Source organism: Dermacentor variabilis, chromosome 2 (genome assembly GCF_050947875.1).
Source record: "Dermacentor variabilis isolate Ectoservices chromosome 2, ASM5094787v1, whole genome shotgun sequence".
Classification (NCBI taxonomy): domain Eukaryota; kingdom Metazoa; phylum Arthropoda; class Arachnida; order Ixodida; family Ixodidae; genus Dermacentor; species Dermacentor variabilis.
The window spans coordinates 195,354,464-195,375,092 of record NC_134569.1 but is presented as its reverse complement, the minus strand read 5'-3'; the positions used below and the strand labels follow the sequence as shown (position 1 = coordinate 195,375,092).

Below are 20,629 nucleotides of genomic sequence, written 5' to 3'. Positions count from 1 at the left end.
TAATGCCGCTCGGGTAGCTCTTCAATACACATATGAATAGGACATACCACTTCTGCAGTCAGATGCTGCTAGTAGATTTCGAGAGACTGCACAGGAAATCACGCTCTCTCTATGGTGCCCACTAAACAGCCTGACCAACCGCAGCAATCTTAAATACCACCTGCCCTCTTTGCTGCATTTCTGTGTGCCAACTGGACTCCGCCTATGAGAGGCCACTAGGCTTTACCGCTTATGGCTAGGGGTGGGATTCACGAGATCTTACTGATTTCGTATTGGAATGGCCGACAACGCTCTCTGCAATGCCTGTCTTTGCGAGGAGATGCTAGAACACATTCTGTGCGACTGTCCTGAACATATTGTTCAGCAACAGTCCCTGGCGTCCGTTCTAGCGCACCTTCACAATGGACCATTCTCACTTGAAACGAGCTTCATATGTTGCCGACAGAAGACATCGCAGCTGAAGGCGACGAAGGGTCTACTTCGGTTTTTGAAAGAGACAGGATTGGACAAGCGGGTGGGACAGTTATGTCACGTACCACGCAAGAGCGATGGACTCTAAGTAACGCTGTGTGTGTTGTGTTATGTGCTCTCTCTCTCTCTTCTCCATCTTCCCTCCCCTCTATCTCGCTCCCATCTGTAGGGTAACAAACCGGTTGAGCTAAACTGGTTAACCTCCGTGCCTTTCCTTCTCCACATTTTCCTTCATTCCTTCCTTCGCGATACGCCCCGTGGAGCATATCTTGTTTGAGTGTCGAGCGTATGCCGACGAGCATGCGTTCTATGAAGATGCATTCGCTTAAATAGAGACCTTTGTCATTTTACTGTGCCTTAGGCCCTTTAGCCTGCATCACACAACGAAGGTGTGCGATGAACTTGTTATTCACATGCTTCAAAAGCATTGGTCGACTCGAGAAACAATACTTCTACTCTGTCACCCTCATGTATCTTTCAGGCAGCGAATTCTCTCACCTCATTGTAGGACGCTGCCTAGACTAAAGGACTTTGCCATAGCACGCCGTTGCCCAGGAGTCAGAAAACTCAGTGTCCACTTTTTTTAACTTATCCTTTTTTTGCGCCTCTCTCCTTCTGTCTTTCTCTCCCCAATTCCCTTCCCCACACAGAAAAACACGTCAGCGATGTCTGTGTTCCGGCTGAAATCACTGCCTTTCATTAAAGGGTTCTCTCTCTCGCGCGCGCGCGAAACACCGGCGGAGGCGACAAAAGCACCGTGCTGGAATCCAAGGCGGTCACAATGCGCTGGTGAATAGATGTGACGCGTGGACCGGCTATCTGCAGAAGAGGATTCCTCGACAAGTTAGCGGACGAGTTTCTCGAACGTCTGCATTTCCGGAAGTTCATTCTCCGAGATTTGCCTCGAGCTACGCCGAGGACGTCTGGTTCAAGACCAAAACAGTTGAATACGAGCGGACACTTGGCGTTCCCATCGATTCCGTATTGTATGCGCGCTTACTAACGCGTAGTGCCTAAAGCCTTAGTGCTTAGTAAGTATGTTCCAGTTGTAATTCCCTCCTGATTTGCATTCTGATGGGCCTTGCCGATGTTGGCTTGTGTTAAGGTAACTGCCTTATTTGAAGAATAGATTGTGTTGTGTTTAGACAACTCTAAGCTCTGACTCGGTCTTTGGACCATAACCAGCGTTCGCTGGCGCTTCGGAAGGCCTCTTATTAATTGTCTGTGCTGTCTTAGGGTTATTTTCGAAGGCTTCTATGTCATCTTTGAAATTTGGCCAGGCGTGGGCACCTCGTTCACGCGGCATTTGACACGTATTAACGCCACATATACATGCAGCGCGGCCCTGGTGGCCGAAAGCGAACGCACAAGGTGGGAACTAGGACAAGGAAGCGATGAGCAGGCACCCGGCTCATTTTGCCGTGCAAGCACAGCGCGAACCTATCTCAAACCCAGCGGCTATCGTTAGATGGCGCTGCCTTAGCTCCGCAAAGCCCCATAGGGGTGTTTAAGCAAGGCTGCTCACATCTATGCAGTATAAAGAGCCATTTTCTAGAAATATGTAAGGCAAGCGCCAAAAATGAACTCAAAGTTGTAGTTTGTTGTTGAAGTGACGCAACACAGCAGCTGCAGAATACTGTTGTGTTTATTGCTGTGTACATGAGCTTTTAAGTTACTGAAAATAAACCACGTGAGCAGCGAAACCCGCTAAGGCCAAGCAACGTTTCTTGCTGGTAGCCGATAAGGAACTCCGCGCAGGCGTGTCCTTTATCGACGACGCTGCTGTTGTCATCCATTTATGTTAAATTGTGGTAGAAATAAAGAAAGCAATAATATCCAGCTGCTACATTAAACAATTGCTGTTGAAATTCGGGTTTTTCAAATGTAGTAAATGCATGACATATTCTTGAAGTAACGTTCCTAAATAACTTTTTACAGGGAGCCTAAGCTGTTTAAAGCTACAATTAATTCAACGAAAAAGAACATTATTCATTACGGCCTATTGGACGTCGAAGGCACCGAAGGTAAGGTTTTTGAGATTTTCCTCAGTCGATGACTGACGTGCCTCGGCTGACTGCTTTCAATACAAAATATATGAATACAATATACATCGATGGTTATGTTAGATTTCGGAGAAAGTCAATAACCGAGTAAAACTATAGGAAATTCTAACACGCTGGTGGTCACGGTGCAAATGAGCTCTGGAATGTGTCCATCTTAATTTTTAGTTGATTCACCGGAACACCGTCACGCGGCTAAATACAGGCTTTGTAAATCTAGTGATAGGCCTGCGCGGTACACCCAGCACAGTCACAGAGTAAACTGGAGGAGCGGCCCTATAAGAGCTCCATTTCCTGCAGCACGCACAACAGGCTGTTCGCGGCAAGGTCTCTTTGCGTCGCTTTTACGAGAACAAACTGGACTGTCCGCCCAGCGTTTACGGCCAGCTGCGGCTTGTGCTCTGTCTCCAAAGCGGCCTGCTTAGCTGGACGTAGCCTGGTTGCAGTCGCGCGCGTAGTGTACGAGTCGCTTCTTCAGCAGCAGTTCGTACTTTGTGAGGAGAAGCCATTGCCTGTACCGCAGAGGCACAGGCATCGAGACTACGAGGCGCGCAGGTCTCATCCTTTGACGCGTGGAACGATCCGAGACAACTCCTGCATGTCATCCCACCAGGTGGAATACTACCCAAGTGGAATGCACGATTCGCAAGCATCGACGCGGCGCCCATCTGACGTCGCGTGAGATGCGGCACGACACGGCGCTGCTGCTGCTGATGATTTATTGGCACCCCCTTTAAATAGGGCGGTGACAAATAGTCACCTAGCCTGCTCGATTTAATCGGGTATGCCATATATCTTTTGCATCCCAGCATTTTTGTATACCTCTCCTTAATCTTGTTTTATAGCCCATATCTTAACCATCCGTTGCTGTCGCGTCATAACCACGTTGTAACCGAAAGAACGAGTAGAGCGAACAACGAAAGAGCGAACGTGGAGCGCAGCGGGGATTGAACAGCGAAGAGAGCGCGAGCGGGAGGTTACAGTGAAACCATGAAGCGGAAAATGAAGTAGGACGGTATGGCGAATGCGTGAAAAGAAAAGCGTAGTGCCACTTTCCTGTTACGATGACGACAAGATGGCAGCAGCGTAGCGCGCGTCGTCTGTTCACCGCTGACCTGCGGCGAGCAATTCCAACGATTCTAGGTATATATGCGTATACATTGTCCGACGTAGCGTGAGCGTGCGCACAAGCACACACGCTACGTCACGTTGGCGAGAACAACAGCATATACAGTTCGACGCACTGGCGCAGCCGAGGTAACCGGACGCGGTCAAAGCTTTCCAACATGCCCAACATCAAGATGGTTGTTGCTCCATCCGCGCGTTGTTCGCGCCGACTATATGCCGACGCACATTGTATTTAACGAAGAAAAAGCGCGCGCACGCCGCTTCACCGAGGTCGCAGGAAGCCGTTTAATGCGGTGCGCGGATAAGAGGTCGTTCAGCTACAGCTTTGAAAAGGGCAGCCGATGGTGCGGCTGTCGAAGCATAGAGAGGATGGCATTTCAGCTGGCGCAGCGCAAGCGACGCTTGCCTACGAGCCGAAAACTTCGGACTATAAACGCGCTTTATATGAGAACAAAGCGCTTCATTTGCGCAGGTTTGTCAACAGCGGATGCGGCGAATCATGCCCACATGTCGACCACGAGCTGTCACCAGCCATCTCCCAAGTAGAGCGTTATGGCTCGTTGCGCTTGCGGTCCAGCGAGGCCAGTGAGTCCAGCGGCCTCGCGGAGACGCCTGTGCGCCTATTCATTACTGGCGGCCTGCGTGTCTACGTAACAGGCCACTCGCGCGCTGGTCTTGTCTACCGAGTGTAGAGTGACTTCCAACTCGGCACTGGCTCGTCTGCAGAAGAAAAATCGTCGGAGGTGTTTCACCACTAAAGAAGACCTCTGTGTCCTGCGAGAGATTTGAACAACGAGGCCATTTGCCGACATATAGTAGTGGATGACGGCGATGGAGTAGCTGAAGCGAGCGTGCTGATTTTTTCACAGTAACTCCAACTATGTTCAACAAGCCGTGCGGCAAACCGCTCCGCTCCAACTAGGCTATCTCGAGCGAGGGAACTCAGCTAAAACCCTCATTCGTGCCTCGGTGTGCTGCGGTGTCCGCTCGCCCACTGGGCCTGCTGGCCTGTAAGCCCCTTCAGCTATAACTCTCGATTAGTGAGGCATTCGCACCCCACTTCGTTTTGAACGTGAAGCATGAGACAGGTCACCCGCGTCAGTGAATATATCGCGAAATGAAAACACGTATAGAGCTGCGCCCAAATTTCGCAAGATCGAGTATTGTAAACATCGCTGAACTATAAGTTCTGAAAACTTACCTTGTACTTCTATCTGTCTAACTGCTACATTGTGTGCAACTTGTTTGAATAATAGACAACTCTAATGCAGAGTTTGCACGTCTTGAGGCTACCTGGCGAGCATCTCAGATTGCGTGACGCCTCGCACGCTGGGAAGGGTGGATAGGGCATGTTTATGCAGCCGCTAGCGAGTGCTTATGGCGCAGTGGTAGAGACGATGTCTCCCGCGCATAGTACTCGGGTTAGATTCCGGCGCAAATTGGGTGATATTTTTCTCATTCCTGGCACTAACTGCCACGGACACCGGAGGTGGCAGACAACATCGACCACCATGGCGGCTATTGAAATGAACCCATAACACCTTACAATATCTGAATTATATACCAAGTCATGGCAATCGACTCTTTACCTGTCATGTTTGGCATTGTCCTGGAACCCATTTACACCGAGCCTAGATTTGTTCACAATGGCGGAATGTCAAGTATGACGAAATTTGTGTTTCATTATTATTTAAATTTGTTTAAAAAGCGTTTTTCAAGCCTCATTTGATGGTATGTTTAGGTGGTATACAAGGTGGGTAGTAGATTTTTCCTGTTTCGTCGAATAACTGAGCAAGGCGCCTTGTTTATACTTGGTTAATTAAGGACTTATTATAGGTGACTCGTGCTTGAGTGCAAAGTCTATAGGTTGCTCACGTCTTTTAAATAGATACTGTGGGCAAGAGTTCCGGGGAAACATACATAAGTGTATTTTACACGCTACCGTTAGCTTTATAAACAATATTTGTTGAAATAATATACCACCAAGGCTTAAACTCAGGAAACGAGGGAACGTTAAAGGCGATGTGATCGCGAAGACAGATGAATGGGTGACAGCTTTTGCGATTTATGTGCTGCTTCCGAGACATTTCAAAGTGTACTTTAATTACAGGTAAATAAAATTCTTATTGCTACAGCTGAAATGAAACAGCTAGCAGCGGTTGCTAGGGCTTATGGTGTAGCGCAGCTAAGCAGGAGGTCGCGCGATCAATACCGGGCCTCCGCGGCCCAAGTTCGGTGGCGGTGAAATGGGAAAAAATACCCGGTGTCCCGTAGATTGGGGAGACACTGAAGAACCCCTGATGATCAAAATTAATGCAGACTCCCCCGCTATGGCGTACCTCACCATCAAATTGTAAGTTGTAAATAATGGTATTCGATGATGCAAACACAAGAAATATAAAGGATATATTTTTAGCCAAACATCTTTATCAATTTTTCTGGTTAGGTAACATGAAAAGTAGATCTGAACAGTCCATTTAGGCGCTGAAGGCAGCTACATATGAAGAGCTTCGCAACATTTGCCAGGTCGTTTTAAAGCAGGTGATCATAACAATAATTGTTTACTTCATTTTTACCTGTTCGAACACTCCTGTAGTCTTCGTTATTGTTGAAAGTAACCTAAAGCGCCGAAAATATGCATTCTTATGACATACATAATATAGAATATAGCACCAAAAAACTTCTATAAAATGCAGCGTGCTAGAAGGTCTAGGAATTTTCGAATGCAAAGCATGATTTTACACTTTAGCTTACGCCAGTGTCGAAGAAATGTTATATTTCGTTATTCAATTTTGCATCCCAAAGATAAGGGCTAAGAGTGAAATATCCTAGAGCAGCATTATAGACGGTCGACATAACGCTAATGCCATTCATATGACATGGAAGACGAAGACGACGAGCGATAGGCTCGCTTTCGAATGCCCGTCTGTAATTTTAAGTCTTCTTTAGCAAGTGTAGAGCTCATTTTTACTCTTTGTGTCTCTCTTTCACCGAACGCCGGTCTGAGGGTCACCGTCCTGCGAGAGAAGCACAGCAAGCGGCTCCCGAAGCGCACCGGACCAAAGCAGCGCGGCGAGCTTCCGCCGTCGGCTGCCCTTCGTGATGCTCTGATGGCATCCGTCGCAAACAATCAGCAATCAGATCAGCACGTTGCTTCTGCAGACCACAGAGAAGATGAGCAAGCAAGGAAAAGGCTGCGTGAAGATGACATCGACACAAGGGAATCTGCAGGAGACAACGAAGAGATGGACCAGACAGCCTTCACTGTTGTCTCTTGCAAAAAGAAAAGAGCCGCAGGTGTTCCTATTATATTCAAGCCAACTCAGCCTGACATCAGCTTATGGAAAGTAAACCCAAATCTTCTGGCTTTTGCGGTCGTGACAATAGCCCAAGAAAAGATACTCAGCCACCATCTCAACAAGGATGGCAGCCTCATGGTGACAGTGTCTACACTTCCTGCAGCCAATCATCTCCTCACAGTGACAGATCCCTCGGGTATTCCTGTAGAAGCTCGAGTTCCATACTCCTGCTCTGCCACGTACGGGAGGATACAGGACGTTCCTGTTGAGTATTCAGATGAAGACCTCAAGGAGTATTTGAGCGAACAAGGAGTCATATCTACTAAAAGGCAAGTTTTCTACGTCCCTAACGAAGATGGCGTAGTAACGGAAACCCGAAGACGCTCGGTCATCCTGGAATTCTCTAAGGACGCCCCTTTACCAAACCGAGTGTCGCTTGGATTCTGCAGTTATCCCGTGACTGAATACATGGGGTCTGCTAGTCAATGTTTCAGATGCCAGAGGCATGGGCATATAGCGAAATATTGTAAAGGCCCCATCCGCTGCAAGATGTGCGCTGGCCCACATACGCATAAGGAGTGTACGTCACGTTCCCAGCCTCGGTGTGCAAACGGTGGAGCTGAGCATGCTGCGTCATACGGAGGCTGTCCTAAAAAGAAATCAGCCACTCTTGCACGGACGATGGAGCAAATCCAAGGAAAAGTGCGGAAACGACGAGAACCACCACCGAATCCAGATGTGATGTATACACCTTCAAACCAAAAGCAACACGACACGGTGCAGCGCAGCGACACGGCTTAGAAAAAGTCCTACGCCTCAGTCGTGAAAGAAAACCAGCAAAGGCCTTCAACTGCAACGAATCCATCAAAGCCCTCAAGTGATATGACCTCAAGCCTACGACAGCAACAAGTGTCCTCAAGAACCAAGAAAAGTTGTTAGATGGTAGCACTGCAAATGAGATATCAAGTATGCTGATTCCCATGATATTCGCCGCAATCAAGGCTATTCTCCGTGCCAGCCCATCGTTTAAGAGCTTCCCTGAAATAGAGGCCGTCCTGGCTTTGGAACCGCTAGTGTTGTCTTCTTTCACAGCGCAAAGCCTTGATTCTTCGCAGTAGCAACGATGGCTTCGCCAATAATCGTCTCACAAGCGGTGTCCACGAACAAACACTTCCGCACATGTACTATATTCCAGTGGAACGCTCGCGGCTTGCGCTCGAAGTTAGCAGACTTTAAGCATCTTACGCGAGTGCACCGAATCCCTTTTTTAGTCATTTCCGAGTCTCGCGTCGACGAGCACATTAAAATAACGGGGTACTATTTTCACCATTCAAGGCGACAAAATGGAATTAGCCGACTGCTCGTTGGATTTCGCAACGACATACCTGCCTCTGTGATTGACGTAGCACCACATGACAAGAACGAATATATTTGCGCTACCACAGTGATTGCATCCAAAGTGTTTACCCTGATCGGCGTGTACTTGGAACCAGGATCACCTTTTGACGTAACAAGATTGGAAAGCTTGTTGACAAACACTCAGTCTCCACATATTATTTTTGGTGATTTCAACGCACATAACGAGATCTGGGGCAGTTCACATACATGTGCTCGGGGTGCCAAGCTGGCGAAGCTTTTTGCAAAATATAATATAGAGCCCTTGGACGATGGCAGCAAAACATACCTGAAAAATCCGACGACTGTTAGCTGCATTGACGTCACATTCGTATCAAGTCAAGTGGCCCCTATGTTCGTATGGTGTACAGACTTCGAGACCCGAGGTAGTGGTCACTACCCGATCGAAATCTCTGCCCTTCATTTTCGGACGTCGCCCAGAAAAGTGAAACTGAAGTCGGTAGACTGGGAAGCTTACACAGCATCCGTAGACAAAGGAATCACAGCCTCAACTATGAATACAGAAATAATACCGACAATAGCTCATTGCCTCAAACAAAGTACCCGCTCTGCCACTAAGCATTGTAATGTACCAACAAACGACGAGGAATTTGAAAGGTTATGTGCCATTCGAAGGCGTGCCGAAAGAAAGGCTTTACGTACTAAGAATATCGAAGACCTCAGAACTTGTCGACGGGCACAAAGACATATACGACGTTACCTCACCAAACTGGACCGAAAAAGGTTGAGGGATTTTTGTGGGACACTGGACATATGACAACCACCGAGCGAAATCTGGCGAGTCGTCAAAGGCATTCGAAAAGAGCCGCAACAGCTTTACCCTTTTATCGCCCTCTCATTACGTGAGTGCGCATCCCTGAAAGAGGTGGCAGAGCAGTACTGCAGGCTGCTTTCCAACGGGGCACAACCTTTGCGGCAAATTGCAAGTCGTCAGCCTAGTCCACCTCGAGCTACCCTTCCTGACTTAGAATTACCATTCACCATCGAAGAGCTCACGGCAGCAATCGGCACGTAAACAAGCGATCATCACCTGGCCATGACGGCGTGAGTTATGAAGCGCTCACAAATCTATGCCACACATCTCGCCTACGCCTTCTGGAGTACTACAACGCCTCGTGGATAACTGGGGAGGTTCCTACGAAATTAAGCTTGCGAAAGTCATTCCTATATTGAAACCAGCGAAGCAGCCAACAAATTACGCCTCCTTCAGACCCATATCTCTGCTTAGCTGCCTAGGGAAGTTATTCGAAAAAATGATCTACAAACGGCTCAATTGGTTCCTGGAAACTGCAAAAGTTTACCCGGAGGAAATGAATGGCTTCCGGCAAAATAGATCCGCAATTGATAATGTCATTGCCTTGGTCTCATCAACTGAAGAAGAATTGGTCTCTGGAAGCATACCTACTGCATTATTTTTAGACATTAAGGCAGCATATGATTCGGTCTATCATAAATCAATACTTGACGCTTTGGAAACCCTTGGTCTTGGAGGACGGCTCTACGCATGGATTGAAGACTATCTTCAAGGACGCCAACTTTTCATGTGTACCCCGGATGGCCCTACGGCGCTTTATGCCGTCGAGAAGGGAGTGCCACAAGGAGCTGTGTTAAGCCCGGTATTATTTAATTTAGTCCTCATCTATCTGAAAAGAAACCTGCCCCCTGGCGTCAAAATCACACTGTATCCGGACGGCATCTGCATTTGGAGTGTGGCGCGTTCCCGCAGTACCACGCAACAACGTCTAGCAACAACAGCGCTAGCAACTATATCGGCCTACCTACATCTAAGGGGTCTGAAATTATCCCCCGACAAAAGCGTTGCCATGGCTTTCACGCGGAGGTGTATGGAAAAATACCCACTAGTGTTGGGTGGTCGTGCCCTTCCATACGTCAAGACGCAAAGGTTTCTTGGAGTGACGATCGATAAGAACCTCACATGGTCGCCCCAAGTGAAAAAACTGAGTGAGAAGATTTCCTCGGCGTCGCACGTATTCCGATATTTAGCCGGATCACAGTGGGGCAGCAACTGGCGATCAATGGTGCTCCTCCATAAGGCCTACGTCGACGGAACACTACGATAATATCTTCCGATCCTGCACCAAATATCTCCCACGAGCAAGAGAAAACTCGAGGCAGCACGAAACAACTGCCTTCGCGTATGTCTTGGCCTTCCGAAGGGGTCTTCCCGCTCAGGGACTGTAGCAGAAGCTGGATGCCTGCCTCTGGAAGTACTATGTTCGCAGGAGACACTTCGGATACACCTCCGCCACGTCATTCATACGAAGACTCACTTTATAAAGGATATTTCCAGAACCCGTGCTACATCTAGCTTTGGGCAGGCCTTCGGAAGCATATCTATTTCGATTCCTGCTCAGGCGTCACAAATTATGCCGCGAAACATTTCACCATGGACACTGTCCCCACGGGAATCGTGCCATATATACCTGGAATCAGTGCGAAAAAGAAAATGCATCAAGCAGCGACTTGTCAGATAGCTTTAGAATATATGCACAAAGAATACGCAGCCGCAACGCACATTTTCACAGATGACTCTACAATTTCACATCGTTCATCATGCTGACTTTTTGTTCCCTCTACAGGGCAAAGATTCTCGTTTCGTCTTGAGCGAGCGACATCATCTACTTCACCGGAGCTATATGGCATTAAGGAGGCCCTTGTGCATGTACTTCGACAACAGCCGCCAAAGACACGGGTGATTTTCAGACTCAAAAGCAGCCCTACAAAGTATGTGGAAGAGGCACAAGCGTTGCAATAATCAACCAGCAGCATTTGACATTGCTTATCTTCACCACAGGGCTAAGATTGCTGGGCATTGCATAAAGTTCCAGTGGATACCTGGCCATGCCGGCATTTCGGGAAATGAAAGAGCGGACGAAGCTGCCAGAAATGGACTCCAATACCGCAAGTTCAAAAGAACATATTTTACAAAAGCCGACGCTTCAAACATGGCAAAAAATATGCCTATCAAGAAAAAGACCGCATCTTGAATCTGCCGCTTCACCAAGATAGCTTCCTACGTTACATTGACCCAGGAATGAGACCGAAAATTCCACGACCACTTCCTCGACACTTAGAGACATTGTACCATCGTCTTCGACTGAACGTGGCATACAGGAGCAATTATCTGTACCGCATAGAACTTACCACTAACCCATACTGTGATAACTGTCGCAACTTAGAAACGATTGAGCACATATTACTAGAATGCCCCGCGTACCGCGACGAGAGACAATTTTTTGAACACCAAATGGACATGATTTGCCACGAACCCTTAACGTTACCGAGCATCTTAGGTCCAATGCCCGGCCCTTCAAAACAGCGACGGGTTTTGGATTTATTGTTCAAATACCTGACAGAAATAGGTCAAATAGGAAAGCTTTCAAAATTGCATCCTTCCTATACAAAAGCCTCAATTTACCCGCCATGTCACCTGTAAATATTAGTATTAGGTCCACTCGGACATTTCATATTTATTTTCATCCTTTTTTCCTCCCACTCTCTTCTGGAATCTGTTAATCCCATTCCCCATCCCTATACAGAGTAGCATGCCAGCGGTTATATATGCACCGGCAAAATTCTCTGTTTTTCTAATAAAGAGCTCTCTCTATCTCTCTTTCCATTCATATATCTAGAACCGGGTTTTTAAGATCTCGGCCTGTCACTATAACCTGCTAGCGTGTATCGCAGTCTACACTAGGGGCCTGCTCGTCCATACCGGTTGCTTTGTCTTGTAGCTAAGCAGAAGGGCGTCTGATTGCCCTACCTTATTTCCTTCCTGTTTGCCTCGAACTCAAACACATCGTCTATGATACTGAACAGAATTAGTAGTGGAAAATGAGGTGGAACTGGTGGTGGTACACAAACTAATAGGTGTTGTGGTGGTTAAAAAACTGGCGATAAGCATACAGGCAAAAAAAAAATTATGGGTGCAAGTTTGGCAAAGTTTGTTTTGCCTCAACACACCTAGTCCTTTTCTGTGAATATCTATGGGAATCTGCAGCAAACTAGAGGAAACATATTTGGACTCAGCTATCATGTCGTCATGAACACAACAATCGCACGGGCCTTTGGTAGTGCATGGTACGCTGGCACCGTATACGTAAAGAATATCACATTAAAGGCACCCGGGTGGTCACATTTATTCCGGGGTCAGACACTACGGCGTGCCTCACAGTTCGATGATGGCTTTGCAAGTAAAACTACACAGTTGATTTTGCATGCAAAACTTCTGCACTTGTGATTGCCCTCTCTTCTAATTTCTCACCAGCCAAAAATAATTGTGTTACGTCTGACATTTTCAAATCGCAGTGCGATGTAACAAGATAACGCAGGTTGAATAAACATTATTCAGGTGCCACTGAGCCTGAAACGAGTTCCAACAAAGATTCATTCAGTTGATTTTAACCCCGTAAGTTTAATAAAACCTATATCTAATATGTACCCCGCGTCTCCAGGCATACTCGCAGGATGTACTTATATTCACATTATGTTTCTTCAAGGCACAGTGTCCGTATACTACAGAATCCTTCACTACCACAAAGACAACTGTTACATCGCTCAAATGATAAAAAACGAAGGTGAAGCAACTTTTGAAGCTGGGATTATACGCAGTGAGTACATTTTTCTGTTACATCGCTCAAATGATAAAAAACAAAGGTGAAGCAACTTTTGAAGCTGGAATTATACGCAGTGAGTACATTTTTCTGGGTACTGGAAGACGTTGATAAAACCTGCAAAAACTCTGATGTGTCTTCATAACGTTTGTTTTATTTCTCAACGCTGCGGTGATACATTTTACGCTAATAAAAACTATCTTGAAGGAAGTTGAATGCTGACAAGAGTGTTCTAGAATTTGATTGATTTGGGAATTTGCTAAAGCAGAACCGTGTAGTTGAAAAATTGGCCAAGCGCGCTGCGAGAGAATAGGTTTGAGAGGGAAGCGCTTTCTGAGCATCTTTAGCAAGCATTTAGTGCGGGTGCCAAGATCGATTGTGCTCTTACCCTTTAAAAAGGCCAAGGCTCACTTTTTGGCTGCCTTTAAAATGAGGGTTAGAAATACAGCAAGTTAACCAGAGGATACCTCCCGATGGCTGCCCGGCACTGGAGAATGTGGCAAGCGAAAAGGGGCAGGATAGATGAGTATAAATGGAAACAAGAATAAACGGTATAAAACTGTCTGTGCATGCAGTGTAAGCAAACCTGAGAAGGTACCACATAGTCATACAGACACACCAAGAATTGAAGTATGTCGAATTTGTTCAAAAATTGAGCGGTATTTGAAGCATGAGTTTCTCCGATGGGCCTACATCTTCCAAGGTTTTTATCGGCGACACACCGCTTCACTCCACAGGTATACACTGCCGTCAGACATGAAATGTACAGGGGTGGTGTTCTGGACGTCGGCATATCCCGCTATGTTATCGAACTCGACATCTTGTCCACTGTGATTGGCCCGGAGGGCCGCTACGGCCTTTCTGATTAATGCAAACTGCCGAAATCCCTGGACAATCTGGCTTAATTAGCCGATAGAACCCTAGGGGCAAAATTTATTGTCATGTCGTTGACGCTGATATTTTGGCGCCTTTTACTCGTTTTGTGTTCCGCACCTGTCATGGCAGTTATCTGCATATTTTAGACAATGAACTTCTTCACACTTCAAGATTAATCAGGTCACACAGAATACGAACCACTTGCCCTCGAGTTGAAGCGTCATGCTGCGATCTGCGCTCAACGTAATATTGCCTGTCTCGGAAACCGAAAGGCGGCTGTGCAAATACACATAGGAATCCGGAAAAAAGCAGTGTGGAGATCCAGCACCTAGTCCCTCAACCGGTATTTCAGCATTCCAAATCTGTAGCATTGTTTGTATTCCAGACAAAATCCATGTATTCTCCTTTATCTTTCTACCTTCACGTACATTATGATCGGCTAGTGTATTATTTCGCTGATACATTTTATCACACTAGCGAATTACCAATGCTGTAGCACTCGGGAACCTGATACTGCGGAACTAAGCCATCTCGAAAGACAAAGGTTATTGGGGTACTTCGTTTTCGGCTGCAATATTGGAGAGAAGTATGCTCGACAGACATATACACGAAGCTAATGGGACACTTGCCAATGAATTATATTATTTTGAGATAGCGAGTAAAAAGGCTACATATCTAGCTAAATTTATTTGTTTTGGGGTTTTCAACACGAGTCTCTTTTTCCCTCTTATACTTCCTAAGATCCGTAACTTGAAAGAAAATAAAGTTGTACACATTTTTTTAATTCCCGCTTTATGCGATTCTTTTTTCTTCAGGCTGTGAGTTTTGGGTGAAGAAGGAAGACATTATCTCATCCAATACAAATCACATAACGCGGAAAGCAAAGATGTGCAAGCCAGTATTTGATAGGATTTGTTATAGTGGCATGCAAATTTATACGCATAAGCAATGCAGGAAGCGCCAGAGGTAGATATTCTATAAACAGATGCTCTAATTATACCGTTCATCTGATTACTTGATTGTAAAGAGCAATAGCAATAATAAAGGCTGAAAATGTTCTACACGTGCGTTGTTCTTGTTTGCAAAATTTCTCGCAAGACCGTTTTTTACGCTTTACAATCTAGGGATGCTGAAAACATGTGAAACACGTCCTAATCGTAACAGTGCTAAAGTGAGAGAGAGAGAGAGGGAGAGATAGCGAAGAACTGAAGGGCATAGAGGTCAACCAGACGCGCGTCCGGTTTGCTATCCTACATTGAGGGAACGGAAAGGGGGAACAGATAGAGGAAAGCGGGATAGTAGGAACTGTGTGTGTGCACGCAGTCCAAGCAAGTGCTCCGCCGATACATTAGGCTGCCGTCACCATAAGCTGGTGATGCACGTTGCAGTCACCAGTGAAGACCAAGGAGCCGGTGGGCGTCAGCAGGACTTTGCAGTACGTGACAGAATATTGTCAAGCTAAACAAGAAGCTAACCTTGGTGCTTTGCCGTAGCTGGTGATGCACGTTGCAGTCACCAGTGAAGACCAAGGGGCCGGTGGGCGTCAGCAGGACTTTGCAGTACGTGACAAATATTGTTAAGCTAAACAAGCCTTTTTGACTGCAGTGTAACGTTTTTCATGTAACATTCTTTCCGTCGCTTGGAGATACTCAGAATATTTTTTTTTCATTCTACCTAAGCGCATATTTAGTCCTATTTATTTATTCAATTTCTCGAATAATATTATTCCATGAAAAGTGTGGATGAGAAAATTGCAGAGCAACATGAAAATGTCTAGATGCACCTTTCTGTTGCTAAATAAATGCTAAATATAAGTATCTTTGCCCAACGAAGCCCGCGGATACATGCAATGTACCCCGAGCGGCCATTCGTGCGGAAATGTTCCGTGCGTTTAATTAATTAAACTAATTATCCATTTAGGTGAACTTAAGAAGTTTGCCATGGCTAACGGTTGCTGTTGAACGATGTCTTTCCGACACACCGCATCATGACATTACGTCACCATGTCATATCTTGTTATAGCTGCCCTCCTCCCGCCACATCACCTTGTAAATAAGCCTGTGCTTTAGCAGTATTAAACAAGTTGGTAGTTTGCGGCATGTGCGGCCGTGTTTTGTTCCTTATGTTCGTCCATTTGTTTTCTCCGTGTATAACTACGCGCAATAGAGTCGTAAATTTTAAACGTGTCAAGAGTGCCACACAGTTGTCTTCAGAGACCTAGTTTCTATTTGTTCCAATGCAGCGAGTTTCTAATTCGCCATAGTAATTGTGACACGTTTGGCGTTTTCGGGCTAACCTGATGGAAGCACACAGTTTCCGTCTGGCACCTTCACTGAGAGTGCGTCTTCATTGTCGTCGACACCCAGTTCAGTTCGTCGTCCTCAGCTTTGGCAGAAGCGGCAAACCAACAACGCAGCCAACTGTTATGCAAGTGGCATTATCCCCTTCCAAAAACATCGTAGCCAAATTCACAACTGCCTGTGCATGTGTGATTGCGGATCTACGAGGAGGGAACCGCTTAAAAATCGTTCTATAGCCAGTTAACCATCGCGATCTGCAAACCACATCTGCAGCGGACAATTCAAAGAAGTTTTTATGCATGTAGGGCCCTTTGGTGTGTACTTGTCGACAAGAAGATAGCCTCGCCATTTACGGGATTATCTGACTGAGCTATTTAGAATGCTCGGTTGCCTCAGTCGAAACTTCGAATCCTCTTTTTTTTTTTAATCTGACGGTGGTAAGCGTGAATTCCACCTGCTTCAGTACACTACATCTGCAAGTTTGGGGTGACGCCTGACACCGGCAAAAGATGCCAAGAGCGAGTGGGGCTATAATAATCCATATACAACCAAATTAGGAAGGCCCTTTAAGCTTCAACAAAGACACTCACTCACCGGAACATGAATTGGCCTCCCTGGTGCAGTATGCGGCCACCCCTTCCAAATCACTCCAACAACGAAACCACGGCCATCAGTTTCCAGCAGCTGCGTAGCACCTGACGAAGGCGGCGGTCAGACCTGTAATGCAGCAGGGGGCGCTAAGAATCCCTGGGTCCGGGCAGGCCACCAATTGAAACTGACCCTGTCAACCTTTAATGCCAGAACTCTGTCGAGTGAGGCTAGCTCACCAGGATGGATGCATGGATGGATGAAAAGCATTATTAGGGTCCTTTAGGGCGCGCGCAAGCGCACAGCAGGCCGCTCCCACGTCGGGACAGAGAGGCCGAGCCTCTCCGCCGCGTCGCGGGGCCGTTGGACAGCCCATAACTGTTCTTCGAGGGGGGGGGGGCTGTGTAGGACCCCATCCCAGCGTGAAGAGGTGCTGCTTTCATCGCCGCGTAACGCGGGACATCACCAGGCCATGTGAGGTAAGTTCGCTAAGTCATTGCATAGTGCACTTGCATTTGTTGTCTGAATTTCGGGGTACATCCTATGAAGAAGTAGGGGGTTTGGGTATGCACCCGTCTGCAGAAGCCTTCGTGTCAAAGCCTGAAGTCGATTGAGTTTGCAATGTGGGAGGGGGTAGATCCTCCGAGCCAAGTAAATGTGCTTAGTAATTTCGGTGTACGAGGAAGGAGAGTCCCGATTATAAGTACCCCCAGCGTCACGCTGCCCGGTAGCTACGCCGTCGATGATCCCTTGCGCAGCTCTGTGTGCCGACTCATTGAGGTTAGGCGGGGCACCCTCGATCTGTCCCATGTCGGCTGGAAACCAGATCAATGTGTGTGGCTTGATTTCATTGCTTTCTAGTATCCCTAGGGTCGGCTCTTATATGGTTTCTTTGGCAAATGCCCTAACAGCTGATATCGAGTCACTGTACATTGATGTACCGTCGTCCAATAAGGCCATCGCTATGACAGCCGGCTCTGCGATCTCAGAGGGCGTCGTCCGAATCGAGATTGCGTTCGTTATTTGCCTTTCATGATCTACGGTAACTACAGCGAAAGCCTGTCCGTCGGCGTAGCGCACGGCGTCTGCGAAACTGTTCTCCGAAGCCCGTTCACGAGCCTTTTCCAGGAGAGCCTTCGCGCGCACCCGACGTCTTCTCACGTTGTGCTCTGGATGAACGTTTCGTGGGATTGGGGCGCCAGTGATGCGGTCCCGCTGCTCTCGAGGGATGCTGCAGAACTTTGTTTTGATTACTGTTGGGGGAATGCCCAGCTCCCGTAAGATGTGTCTTCCAGCCTATGTGGTAGATAGCCCGACGAACAGGGCCCTATCATGTTTTTTTTTTATTTAGAAAATACTGCAGGCCTTGTAGTGGCCCTTGCAGGAGGGGCAGAAGTACAGAAAAAACAACAACAACAAGGAAATGCAACAATACATGAGTAGGAAAACAGAAATAACAACAATTAATTACATTAAAATCAACAGAGGAAAATAAAAATAAACAATTTCAGAAACATAGCAACAAAACAAGATAAAAAGAAGCAAACAACACTTTCCAGCTGTCAACGCATTCAATGTTGTCAGTGTTAATAAGAAGCGATATGGGCAAGTTATTCCATTCGGTTATTGTGCGATGAAAGAAGCAATATTTAAAAGTGTTGGTCCTGGCAAAATACGCAGTAAATGACTTGGCGTGCCGGTGCCTTGTTAGTCGCCCTGTTAGTGGTTGTACGTATTACTGCGGATTAAGAGATGGCCAATTATTCAGAAGCAAATAGAGGAACTTAATCCTTTGAATTTCCCTTCGTAATTTTAGTGTTTGTATATTATTCATTTTCATTAGGTTGAAGGAGAGTCAGTTGGAGGGTATTTAGAAAATATAAAGCACACAGCTTTTCGCTGAATTTTTCTAATGCATCAACGCTGCGTTTCGTGTACGGGTCCCAAACAATTACCACGTATTCTAGTGTAGGCCTTATAATAGAGTTGTAAGGCAACAGCTTGGTTTCCCGAGGTGCCATTTTTAATTTATGCCCGAGCAGACCAAGTTTTCCCAAAGTTGAAGCACATGTAGCAGAGATATGTTTATTCCAGGAAACATCAAGCGTTATGATAACCCCCAGGTACCTATATTCCTCGACTTCGGATAAGGGTTGAGGTGCAAGATCATAAGTAAATGGTAAGGGGTGCTTCTTTAGTAATTCTCATAGAAACTGTTTTATTAATCTTGAGCCCCATGTTTGACTGCTGGCACCAGGAATGAATGCTCTGAAGGGTAGAATTTAAGAGGACTTGATCTTCGTGGCATTTAATTAAACTAAATGAAACACAGTCATCAGCAAACAATCTTAATTTAACGGGGTGAGCGATTACTTCTACAATATCATTATTATATATTAAAAATAACAAGGGGCCGAGCACGCTTCCTTGAGGAACGCCGGAAGTAACTGGCATTTCTTCTGAAGGGCAGTCGCTTATGCTGACGAATTGTGTGCACTTAGTAAAGTATGCAGAGATCCAGCTAAATAAGTATGGTGGCAGTTTTGTGATTTCGAGCTTGTCAATTAGTTTATGGTGACAAACAAGACTAAATGCTTTTCTGTAATCCAGGAATACAATATCAATGTGACCAGGTTTTTCAAGAATGCTAGCAAAGCTGTGCATGACTGAAGCTAACGTAGTGACGGTGGAAAACCCCTTCCTAAAGCCATGCTGTACCGGTTCGAGAATGCTGTTGTCAGTTAAGAATTCTTTTATCTAGTTAGCTATAATATATTCGAATAGTTTGCAGCAAGATGAAGTAAGGGAAATGGGTCGATAGATCGTTATAATGTTGCTTCGCCTTTCTTAAGCAGCGGTACAACCCGCGCCGATCACCAGTCTTTGGGTAGGGTGTCGGAAGATAAAGGTACGCTAAAAATGCGCACCAGAAAACGTGCAACCATTTCTGCATTGCAGTGAAAAAGGCATTTGGGATGTTATCCGGTCCTGGTGATGATTTCGTTTTTAAATTTAGCAGCATAGAAACCACAACGGTCGTCGATATAACAGCAGGATCAACATAACAAGGGGTACGGCTGAAGGGTACATGGTTCGAGACATTGAAAAATACGCTGTGAAAAAATTGATTAAAATGTTCCGCTATACATCGCTTCTCAGTAACCGTTACACGGCTGTGCACAATGCAGTCAATGGATTTCTTTGTGCTATCTATATGGTTCCAGAAGTTTTCTGGTGCACGGCGCATAAAGCTAGGCAGGGTATATTGAAAATACCATTGCTTAGCCGTGTATACAGCCCGATTCAAGGCCTCTTCAATGTTCTGGATTTCAGTGTAAAGGGCATGCCGTCGCTTTAGCCTTTTTAGTTTTCGTTTAAGTTGCAGTACTTTTCGTGTAATTCACGGATTACGTTTGGACTTCTTTTTGACTATGTTTGGAATAAAATTATCGAGACAGAAATGGCACATTTCTTTGAACATATTCCAGAGCACCACGACGTCATCCCCATCAAATTCGCTCAGCCTGTGATCTAAGTAGTCCAAAACACTTTTATCTCTGGTACGGGAAAAGTCCTTTACAACCACTGTGTTGTCAAGGGCAATATCGCAACGTTCCATGGGACATGAAAAGTATACAAGTTCATGATCCGAAATACCTCTTTCTATAGAGGTGACAAAATTTTCAATAGAGCGACTAATAAGAATAAGATCAAGCATAGTTTCACTATCTCCTTGTAAGCGCTTCGGCTGTGTCACAATTTGGTGCAAGTTATTAGTTAGCGTAATATCAATCATGTAATCGACATTCCGATCGTAACTGTAAGCAGCATAGTCCCAGCTAACACCAGGCAGATTG

At 46.2% G+C, this 20,629-nt stretch overlaps 1 protein-coding gene across 3 annotated transcripts in view; it reads left to right on the top strand.

Annotated features, from left to right (window-relative positions):
* LOC142571130 (uncharacterized) overlaps positions 1 to 20,629 on the top strand; it is an 82,332-nt gene that overhangs the window by 20,167 nt on the left and 41,536 nt on the right. The window contains exons 3-6 of one of the 3 annotated variants that reach the window (XM_075679416.1): positions 2,410 to 2,495; positions 12,895 to 12,972; positions 13,052 to 13,084; positions 14,700 to 14,927. In XM_075679416.1, coding sequence (XP_075535531.1) covers positions 2,410 to 2,495; positions 12,895 to 12,972; positions 13,052 to 13,084; positions 14,700 to 14,854 — 352 coding nt within the window. In that variant the 3' untranslated portion in view covers positions 14,855 to 14,927. Of the gene's footprint in view, positions 1 to 2,409; positions 2,496 to 12,894; positions 13,006 to 13,051; positions 13,085 to 14,699; positions 14,928 to 20,629 lie in introns of those variants that run through there. The other 2 variants (XR_012825774.1, XM_075679417.1) reach the window with 2 other exon arrangements.